The 10,955-nt window shown below is 44.8% G+C and overlaps 1 protein-coding gene across 2 annotated transcripts in view; it reads left to right on the top strand.

Annotated features, from left to right (window-relative positions):
• Positions 1 to 4,292: 4,292 nt before the first annotated feature.
• Positions 4,293 to 10,955, top strand: part of galnt14 (UDP-N-acetyl-alpha-D-galactosamine:polypeptide N-acetylgalactosaminyltransferase 14 (GalNAc-T14)) — an 82,225-nt gene continuing 75,562 nt past the window's right edge. The window contains exon 1 of one of the 2 annotated variants that reach the window (XM_084453934.1): positions 4,293 to 4,534. In XM_084453934.1, coding sequence (XP_084310060.1) covers positions 4,400 to 4,534 — 135 coding nt within the window. In that variant the 5' untranslated portion in view covers positions 4,293 to 4,399. Of the gene's footprint in view, positions 4,535 to 4,744; positions 4,835 to 10,955 lie in introns of those variants that run through there. The other variant, XM_084453935.1, reaches the window with a different exon arrangement.

Below are 10,955 nucleotides of genomic sequence, written 5' to 3'. Positions count from 1 at the left end.
ACCAGTCGCATCTCGGTGTCACTGCTCCTCTAGTGGTAGGCCCGTCATCCAGCAGGGCCATCAACCGAAACAAGAATTCTGACAGCCCTCAACACGCATAAGTATCCTAACAAAGACATTTAGAATAGAGGATATACTACAATAAAAAAGAAAGACATTTAGAATATAGAATAGATGAAAAAAAGAATAGAATAATAAAACAAGAGATAGGAGAGTCGGGATAAGACCGGTGGACTATAGTCTACAGTATGGGCCTGTAGTTGAGAGATAGGCTACATCATTAGGCCTATTAGATGCAGAGGAAGGAGACATAGGATGAGCTGATCGTTCCACTGCCAAGTGGGACACTTGCTGCATGGACCAAATAGGCTCAGGAGAATCACCTATTCATCCATCTATGTGAATGACTGTTGATGATAATTATGCATGATACGGCCTAGGCCTGGAAGGCTAAGACATCCATCAACACCAAACCTCTAGGCACAAAAACAGTTTCTTTCCAACTGCAACTGAACTCATCAAGGCACGAGACCCCCACTGACAGTGTCTCGGTACATTTTTATACTTTATATTGTAGTATATCACTTTGTTATTGTATTTTGCACTGGCCAGTCTTGTTCTTGCACTGTTTATTATTATTACTATCATGCATCAAAAGACCAAGGCAAAGTCCTCGTAGGGGCAAGCCTGCTTGGCTAATAAAAATCCGAATCTCATTCCAAAATCATTGCGCCTCTAAAGATAATAAGGCTTCCTTCTCATCTCTAAAAAGTAAGGATCAGCAGTAAAATAATTAACGTGCGGCAAATCCATTTACAGAAAAGGATTAACAACAAAATTAATCCTAATATTCATTTGGACCAGAGTTTAGGTCTACATTTCCTGCATGACTGATCATGAATACGGTCATTCGCCTTCAGACCGCTAGATGGTGCTACAAGACAAGGTACGTTATATCATTGTAACCTTTCTCTACAGTTGACCACCTTTATACCATGCCTTCACCACCACCTATCTGAACACTCAGGTATGAACAGGATACATGTACACCCAGTGACACTTTCACTTTTATATTCCTGAAATAAATTATATGGTAAACCCCCAACTAATCTCAGAACACCTTGACCGAAAGCAGCGCTGGCGGAATCTTCGAGGAAGATTCAACAGAAAGCAAGATAATTTGTTTGAGAGTAATTAGCCCACACTAATTTGATATAAAACACAATTTAAGGTCGTGTAATTAGCTAAAACCCCTCTATTCTGTTAGGCAAGACACCTAACAACTTTCTTATCGAGGACTCGCTCTGGATCCTGTCATAAAACATCGTTTTGGTGAGCAACGCCCGTTCTACATCCATGGCAACACCTCAGTAAAGTAGCTAGTGTTAGTTAACGTTCCCTCAAATTAGCCGTTAGTGGAACTTGTTGCTCCGCTAGTTGGCATTTATGCCTGTTAGCACTGTTTACGATATGAAACCTGAAATCTAATCTACAACAGTTTGAGTTCTTACACGTTCTACAATGTATTTGATAGCTTTTAACAAAAGCTATTTATTATTTGTTCGTTTTGACACATTCTAAGCCATAGCTAGCCGCCATAGTGCTAGCTCATGGTTTGTGAAGGATATGCTAGCACGCACTCCTCGTCCTGCTACGGATAGTAGGCCTACACTTATCCTGGTTACTTTGAACAAATTATATGTTTATATCTATGCTTGTAAGGTTATTGAATTCCATTGTATAACTGTGTGATTATGTGAGTGTTAAATTAGTAATTTATTTGCATAATTCCTGTGCGTCGACGCTTGATTTACGGATTGAAACAGAATGTGAGCTCACTTGATCATGATTGCGATGCTAAGGAGCAGGAGGCTTTCTGTTGTCTTTGGTGGCTGCTGGGCCTGAGGGACTGTGTAGGCTGACTGTTGTCTACATTTCACTCCAATGAAGGGGGGCTCTGGAGGCTGGAGGGATACTCGTTCAAGCAGACATGCTTCTCCAGGTGGGAGAGATGCTACTGAAACCTTCCACGTTCCACTTTCAAACCAACATAAAATGCCAGTCACTGAGGTGGAGTTCTCTCCAACAATGTCCAATACTAGTGGTGGATATGGGCCCATGTCTGGCTTTGGTCCACCGTCTACCTCCTGTTGGGACATTTAGTGGAAAGTCCTCAACTGCTTGCATTTTTACAACGCTCCATTTCTTCCTCACATCTTCAGCATCCCTGTGGTCCACTCCTTTTGCATTTATGGCGTCTGTGATGACCTCCCATGTTTGTTGTTTCCGTTTATTAGTCACGAATGTTGTTAAATTTTGATTCCACTGATTCTTTGTTTGTTAAATATTTTGAGAGGAGGATGATTTCTTCACGTGTAAAGAGTTTTTTTCTTGGTCTACGGTCAGACATGGCCATACCCCGAACCAAACCCCACCTACAGTTCCACCGGTCCGGACTAAGAGCAGTGGTGAGCAACCTAGCATCATTCTCATTACTGTCTTTTCTCAAGTTATCTATCCATCTCCTTCTGCCACTGCAGAAATGACCTAATATCCTGCTCATTCCTGTCTTTTCTCAAGCTATCTATCCAATTTCCTCCCAGAGAGATCCCACTCTCGCATCTCCTGCCATTGTAGGGACGATAAAGAAAATACTTTTTAATTGCCACATGGACGTTTCGGGTAAGACACCCTTCTTCAGCATGTGAATTGTCAATGTCACAATAAATAAGTAGACAGTATGGGGTAGAGTGTATCCATCTTTATAGGTGAAAATATCAAAGAAAAAAAAGGGCTCAGTGGGTTAAGGTGCGTATCACAAAAGGCTTGCCCTTACTGCAGTGGCCCCTGGGTTCGAATAGGGCCCAGGCCATGTGCTGCATGTCCTCCCCCTCTCTCTCCTAATTTTCCTGTCAATCTTCACTTTCCTGTCCAAGCAGAAATGCCCTAAAAATATCTTTAAAAATGGGGTGGAGAGGTAGAGCGGGGGGTTAGGAGCAGAGATGGGTTAGAGCATATCCATCTATGGGGGGGGGCTCGCAATAAAGGCCTTGCAATGCCACATCTGTTATGGTTCGGGCCGGGTCCGCCCCGGCTCACCCCCTGCTCCCAGTCTGGACCCTCGTCCCTAGAATTATAATATACTATGATCCAAATGACTATGAGTGACCAGCAGTTATGAAGTATTATGACACTTGACCTTATATAAGTCATTATAAAATGCTTTATAATGAGTTATTATTTTAGAAAGCATTATGAATATTTATGAGTGCTTATAACTATAGGTCTAAGTATACAGTGCTATTACAATGCTTTATATAATGCGTTATAGACATAGGCTTCATAGAAAATGTTACCAAGTGTCATTTGAAACTGACATGGGGAAAGATGAAAATGGGTGGGGTTGCATTTCCAGTAGCACTGATGATCCACAGTGATGAGCTCCCTTCTTTCAGCAGATGTGATTTAACCCACTTACTTATGCCCCATCACTGTTACAATCTGCTTCGGTATCTGCACAGCTGTAGCTCTCCCACTGCTCTGTCCAAATCCGCAAGAGGAGTTGAAGCCCTGTCTTCTGTTAATAGTTGCAGGGCATGGTGGTTTTTGGTCTGAAATTCAATGTCAGATTATTTCACGGATGAATGTCAGAATGTAATGTAGAATTATAGTAAAATAATACTATAATAGCAATCATAAGTGGGGGCGAGTTAAGCCACTGGCTCAACATAACTCAGGCCTTTTGACTCAGATGACCCCAACCCCACCATTTTAACACATTTAAATCCAGCAGTTTAGAACGATGCTAACAGCCTCAGATTGTAACGCCCAAAAGAACACGTATTTGTTTCAAACTTGTCTCTTAATTGTTGAGACACAAGAATCATAACTCCGTGAACATCAAAAATTCACTATGAACTTAAATGCTTAACATGGTGGTTGGTATAGGCTACATTAAACCATAATTGTGCGTGTGTGTGTGTGTGGTAGCCTACCAGCTTATCTCAGAGTCAGGTCTAGACCAGAATGTGGGTTTCAATAACAGTCACATACAAGTCGGCAGGTGGTGCTGCGCCCATCCTCATGCTGTTGGTAATGTAGCTCTCCAATCTCCAACCGGCTCATTCTGTGCGGGCTACGGTACATATTGCCAACAAGCGTATACCTCGCGCGAGCCGTCACCGTGCACGACCAACCAGCGGCTCTGAAAAGCCTCGCGACCACAGCTGTCACCACAGGCGCGCGGGCGGAGAAGAGGAGCACGCGAGCGCTTCTGAGTGGGGCAGTAGCAGCGCAAGGGACCAGCTCGCGTCACCCGTACCACTTTCTTAGAAATGTGTTTTCCTTAGATTGGCCCGCGAATAAAGGGGCGATTTGTGCTCCGGTAGCTCGTAGTAAAATGAAAAGGCTTTCTCGGAAGCTGATTTTGGCGCTGGTGGTGCTGGTGTGGGTCGGCGCACTGGTCTATCTACTGGTGTTGAGTCGCAGGAAAGTCCCGGACCTGCGGGGTGAGGAGGGCGCACCGAGTAGAAAGGTAAATTGTTGGTGAAAGAATGGGTCCGCTTGACTTGACTTTCAGTTTTCCCGCTGCGGAATTGTAGGCTGTATAGCATAATATCCAACTTCATGGATGTGGAGTTGGTAATACGTGTGGAGTCATAGGTCCAGGTTGTGTAGCACGCTGTGCCAGCCGTGCGTGTTTCTATGAAAATATTGATTTAACCTCAAAAGGGTGCCAGGTAGAGACTGGCACAGAATGTAGGCATACAATAAGACTCCCGCGTGTTGCTCAAGTTTACAAGTTACAGCAAGAACTCTCACCCTACAAGAAAAGGTAAATGTGACTACTCGATGAAAACAGTCAAAATATTTTGCTTGAAGCATGAATGGCATTAATAGGCCTCAATAACGAAGACTACTAGGCCTACTACTGAATTTAAAATTGAAATGTATAATAGGCTACTGTAGTAGAACGTTATAATACGTGGATGAATAAAGAAAGGAAGATAAAAAGAAAGAAGGGTGAATTGATTGAGATTAAGAAAAATATAAATGTTTCAAAGTAGCCTACGAGTTTAAGGCCTGTCTTAGGGTATTTGATTAAAGTACTGAGTATGTCCGTTCTTAATGAACATGAACAAGCCTATCCTTTGAGCGTCTGCAGCATAAACAATGCAGTCAAAGGGGGGGGGGGGGGGGTTAAACCCTTAATAAACTTGTCGTTGGGAGTATAGGGTGAGCAGAGTCTCTAGCTTAAATGATAAAAACACTTCTAAAAAGGACTCTATTCTCAATTGAATCAAGTGCTTAAAGGAGTAAAGCTGTATATAGGTAGGCTATATGCAGTCAGGCGGAGAGGGATGTGCAGCGCAGCCTAAATCTTGAGCCTGAACAGATAATGTAGCATTCTGCATAATTAATGCAAGGGATACTGTACCGCTGCTATTCAAATGCTAATGTGGCATTTCACTCACTCAGTTCATTCTCCCGGCATCTGGCGTTGTGTTTACCTACCTGCTCACGGACAGAAAGATAGACTTGCACCCCGGGTCACCCATTCATCCTGACTTCGAAGAACAGAGTGAGGGGGGAGAAAGAAACAGGGCGTGTGGGGGTCTCTGCTCTCCTCAGAGATTGCATAATGTTTGTTTGTTTGGAAGAGAGGAAGCAGAACGCGGCTGCCGGCACAGACGCTCTCTGAAACGATCTGAGAGTTCTGAACCACGTCACTTCAGACGCACCGCTCCGTAATATATCGGGAGGGAACAGCCGCACAAAATGGGTTGGTGGTGGCGGCATCCGATTTTGACGGATAGTACTTTGGTGTGTGGCAGACGGTTTCAGCTGTTTTCAATTTTCTGTTCTGTTTCAGTTTTCTGGTGGCTGAGCCCCATAGACGGCCAGCCTCTGTCTGAGGTGTGTGTCATATTTCACACGTGCTTGTTGTGTGTGTGTGTGTGTGTGTGTGTGAGAGAGAGAGAGAAAGGGGCTGGGGTAGCAACCTGGTAATGGCAGAGGACAGCTGTCACGTCGCTCCCTACACCTTTATAACTTGGTGTACACTGGAGCAACATGCTCATTATCTATTTAACTAGGAACAGAAAACAGCTGTTTTAAATACCTACAGTACACCTGTTCTCCCCTCAGACAAATACTTATGTTTGCTTCCTAGATTTGAAGTAGCCTCTCCTCTTTTTTCCTCTCCCCTTCTCCCCTCTCCCTTGTTCAGTCCCACTTGCTCGGCTCTCAACACCTGCCTTATAATTTTCATAATTCATGTCTGTCCAATAAAAACTCTCGTTCTGTGAGCCAACAAGATCGATGCACCAATCAGGGGCCCTCACCTTGTGTATCAGCACTACAATCACTCCACAATGGAGCACGGACACACACACACACACTCCCTGCCGGAATTATTCATTACATTCTCCCGTTATGAAATGTAGTTATTGTGCTTTTCTCCCCTCTCTCAATCATTTACAGGGCAGCGGAATGAGAGAGAAGGAAATGAGTTTTCAGGAGAGAAATACGAAAAGAGAAAGAATGTGGAAAGGAAGATGTACAAAAAAAAGAGGGGCGGTGGATTTTCTGCTCAGACTTAACCACCAGAGAGGACTGGAGTTATAGGAATGGACTATGATTATGAGGTCTGGCTTCTTGTCTTTGTATGTGTGTGTGTGTGTGTGTGTGTGTGTGTGTGTGTGTGTGTGTCAGATGCTGACTCACCCTGGAGAGTGTGTGTGGCTAGGGCTTACGACTAGAATGATAGGGATGGGTTAGGACTAGAGTCATAGGGATGGGTTTGGACTATAGGGATGGGTTAGGACTAGAGTCATAGGGATGGGTTAGCACTAGAGTCATGGATGGGTTACGACTATAGGGATGGATTAGGCCTGGAGTCATAGGGATGGGTTAGGACTAGAGTGATAGGGGTGGGTTAGGACTAGAGTGATAGGAATGCTTTAGGACTATAGGGATGGGTTAGGACTGAGAGAGTCATAGGGATGGGTTAGAACTAGTCATAGGGATGGGTTAGGACTAGAGTCATAGGGATGTGTTAGGACTAGTCATAGGGATGGGTTAGGACTAGAGTCAGGGATGGGTTAGGACTAGTCATAGGGATGGGTTAGGACTAGAGTCATAGGGATGGGTTAGGACTAGTCATAGGGATGGGTTAGGACTAGAGTCAAAGGGATGTGTTAGGACTAGTCATAGGGATGGGTTAGGACTAGTCATAGGGATGGGTTAGGACTAGAGTAATGCGGATGGGTTAGGACTAGTCATAGGGATGGGTTAGGACTAGAGTCATAGGGATGGGTTAGGACTAGTCATAGGGATGGGTTAGGACTAGAGTCATAGGGATGTGTTAGGACTAGTCATAGGGATGGGTTAGGACTAGAGTCATAGGGATGTGTTAGGACTAGTCATAGGGATGGGTTAGGACTAGAGTAATGCGGATGGGTTAGGACTAGTCATAGGGATGGGTTAGGACTAGAGTAATGCGGATGGGTTAGGACTAGTCATAGGGATGGGTTAGGACTAGAGTAATGGGGATGGGTTAGGACTAGAGTGATGGGGATGGGTTAGGACTAGTCATAGGGATGGGTAAGGACTAGAGTAATGGGGATGGGTTAGGACTAGTGTGATGGGGATGGGTTAGGACTAGAGTGATGGGGATGGGTTAGTACTAGAGTGATGGGGATGGGTTAGTACTAGTCATAGGGATGGGTAAGGACTAGAGTGATGGGGATGGGTTAGGACTAGTCATAGGGATGGTTTAGGACTAGAGTCATAGGGATGGGTTAGGACTAGTCATAGGGATGGGTTAGGACTAGAGTGATGGGGATGGGTTAGGACTAGAGTAATGGGGATGGGTTAGGACTAGAGTAATGCGGATGGGTTAGGACTAGAGTGATGGGGATGGGTTAGGACTAGAGTGATGGGGATGGGTTAGGACTAGAGTGATGGGGATGGGTTAGGACTAGTCATAGGGATGGGTTAGTACTAGAGTGATGGGGATGGGTTAGGACTAGAGTAATGGGGATGGGTTAGTACTAGAGTGATGGGGATGGGTTAGTACTAGAGTGATGGGGATGGGTTAGTACTAGAGTGATGGGGATGGATTAGGGTAATAGCTGAGGGGGGACAGAAAGCCCATTAGCAGAGTGAGTACAGAACAGAGCATGGATGAGCAGCGCTCTCTGGAGGACGGCAGAGCCTGGCGGCTGCCTTGTGATACAAATGTCTCATTTCACGTCATATCATTTACAGTTCCTCAAAGGTGTTTACAGAGGCAGTGAGTGACACGCTCCATTACCTGAACGCTGGTTAATGATTCCTCGGGCTGAGGCCGTGGCCGGCACCGTTAAACTTGCTGAGAGGCTACGCGCTCCCGGCGCCAACTGTTGAGAAGAGACGATTCTGTCCCCTGGACTCCGCCGTGCTTATTAGGAGACACGGATCAATACATTGTACCCTCTGCTTAAAAACACACACACACACACTCTCCTACCTTCACACACACACATACACACGTATCATCCCCGCCATTTTCTCTGTGCACGATGTTGATCACCTGCTGCTTCCTGTACTGTATCTTAATGGCACGGCAAGGCTGCCGCCAGGCACTGGCGTTGAAATATAGCTCATGTTCCGTCTCTCTATGAGAAAATGATATACATTTATTCTAAAATGGACCGTCGGTTCTTCCAAGCAGAGTGTTTTCCCTTCACGGTGTGGAACGACGGCGATGCTGCCACATTGGTAATTCTCACCTTTATCCTTTAAAGATTGAGCCATCAGTCTTATTTAGGCAGCTCTGTCAGACGGGCCAGGGAGAGAGAGATGGAAGGAGGAGAGGGGGAGAAAGAGTGTGCGAGAGAAAGGAGGAAGAGAGAGGATGAGAAAGTGGGAGAAGAGAGAGGGAGGAGAGAGAGAGAGAGGGACTCAATCAGACAGAATGGTGACAGAGCAAATAAAACCGTTTACGGAAGACGGAGTACAACCTCTTCCTGCGTGTTGGAAGTCATTTGTGCGAAAATGTTATTTCTCGTAAAGAGTCAGGACAGGAATGAGGGAGGGAGGGAGAAGTGTGTGTGTGTGTGTGTGTGTGTATAGGCATGCATGGGGATGTGGGGTCCCGTTTCAAACTGCTCTTGGCGGGCCCCTCCCCCATACTACATTTGGGATCTACCTTGAAGAAAATCAGCATGAAGATGGACGGAATGTAGCAAAATCCGTTGTATACAAAAATAAATGTGTGTGTGTGTGTGTCCGTGTCCGAGTCAGACGGGACTCTGTCATGGGCTTTGTTGACCTGGGTGTGGAACAGCAGTTGACTCCAAATCTTCAGAATGTGGCTCTATCCTGTACACATCACCTCAGCAGGCAGATTCAGGAACAGTCTATATAAATGTCACCAGGCTGATCCATTCACCTCTGACTCAGCAGGCTGACCCAGGAACAGTGTGTATAAATGTCCATTCACCTCTGGCTCTCCTCCCTTGTCTACTGCTGTGGTTGTGTGTTCAGTGCTTAGAGAGCTATTACCATGTTATTGCAACAGTAGTTAATCAACCGTGAAATGATGAGCAAATATCACGGACAGGATTAAAGCAACATTCGCTCCAACCTCACCTGACATTGGGAAAAGTCAATCAGAACATTCCCAGCTGAATCCGGCTCAAACACTCTAATCTGAGGTTATAAAGAAATGGATTAAGATATGCACTAAAGTCTCCAAACCTTGAAGACTTTATTTGTGTGTGTGTGTGTGTATGTGTGTGTGTGTGGGCTCTCGCTGCCTAGACCAGAATAGCCGTCCGACTGGAGTCCACAGAGGCAGAGCAGCAGAGTTATTCCTTTTTCTGTCTGTTGCCTTGAGTTGCTTTGATAACCCCCACTTCTGCCTGTGAGGTGAGTGAGAGAATGTGTTCCTGTGTGTGTTTTTGTCTCTGTGTGTGTGTGTGTGTGTGTGTTCAGCTCCTTCTCTGTGCTCGTCTCTGCTCTCAAGTCAGACAGATGCTCTTCTGGAATTCTGCTTGGACCAAAGGCCGCCACACAGTCGGAGACGGGTAGCGAGTTTCTGCCCGGAGACGGCCGTCCTGATTTTCTCCACGGCAAACCCGACGCTCTATTATTGTTTTGTTGTTTGTTGTTGTGCTGTTTTTGTTTGTTTCATGACCTTAACAGAGGTTTAATAGTAGCTAAAAGACTACATACATCCTGTAGCTTGCAGCCTAGACTATATATAACTTGTGTTTTGCAAGATTCCTCTTTTCCTGGTAACAAGTAGCACTGGGTCATACATATTCAGTGAGAGAGTTGGAGCCAGAAGGCAGGGGGGTTACTTTGTATAGATGTGATTAAAGGAGTAGTAAAGGCAAAATGCATGTTTAGCCCTGCTTTAAGGTTACTTATGATCATATACAATGGTTCAGATCAAAACGTTGACAAAACTAGTACTTTTGAGAAAGTCTGATAATTGCTCTACCACCGTTTTGGTCATACAATGGATGTGGGTGGGCACCGTGAAAAATCATTCAAAAAACATGTTAAACTCTCAATTTCAAAGACAAGAAACTCACCGAGGTGTTAATTGGCGTTCTGACATATAATTCGCCATAAAGTAAGATTCTAGTTAATCTGGAAAGGCTTTTTAAAATATTTAGCATAGAACTATTTAGTCGTGTCTAAACTTCCGCAAACTAGGTAGCCTAGCAACATATACAATAACAATAGCTACCATAAGTAGTTCCGCTTCCTGAATCCCCTCTGCGGATTGATCTACACATCTACAACGGTCGCTTCAATACAAGTCAATGGATTTCATAAAATGATCAATAAAACCCTACAGGATTCATACGTTGCGGCGAATTTGATGTCAGAACACCAATTACCCCCTCGGTGAGCTTCTTGTCTTTGAAATCGAGAGTTTAACATGTTTTTGAAAGATT

This window comes from Borostomias antarcticus (assembly GCF_949987555.1).
Source record: "Borostomias antarcticus genome assembly, chromosome: 19".
Taxonomy (NCBI): Eukaryota; Metazoa; Chordata; class Actinopteri; order Stomiiformes; family Stomiidae; genus Borostomias; species Borostomias antarcticus.
This window is presented reverse-complemented; position numbering and strand designations above follow the sequence as displayed.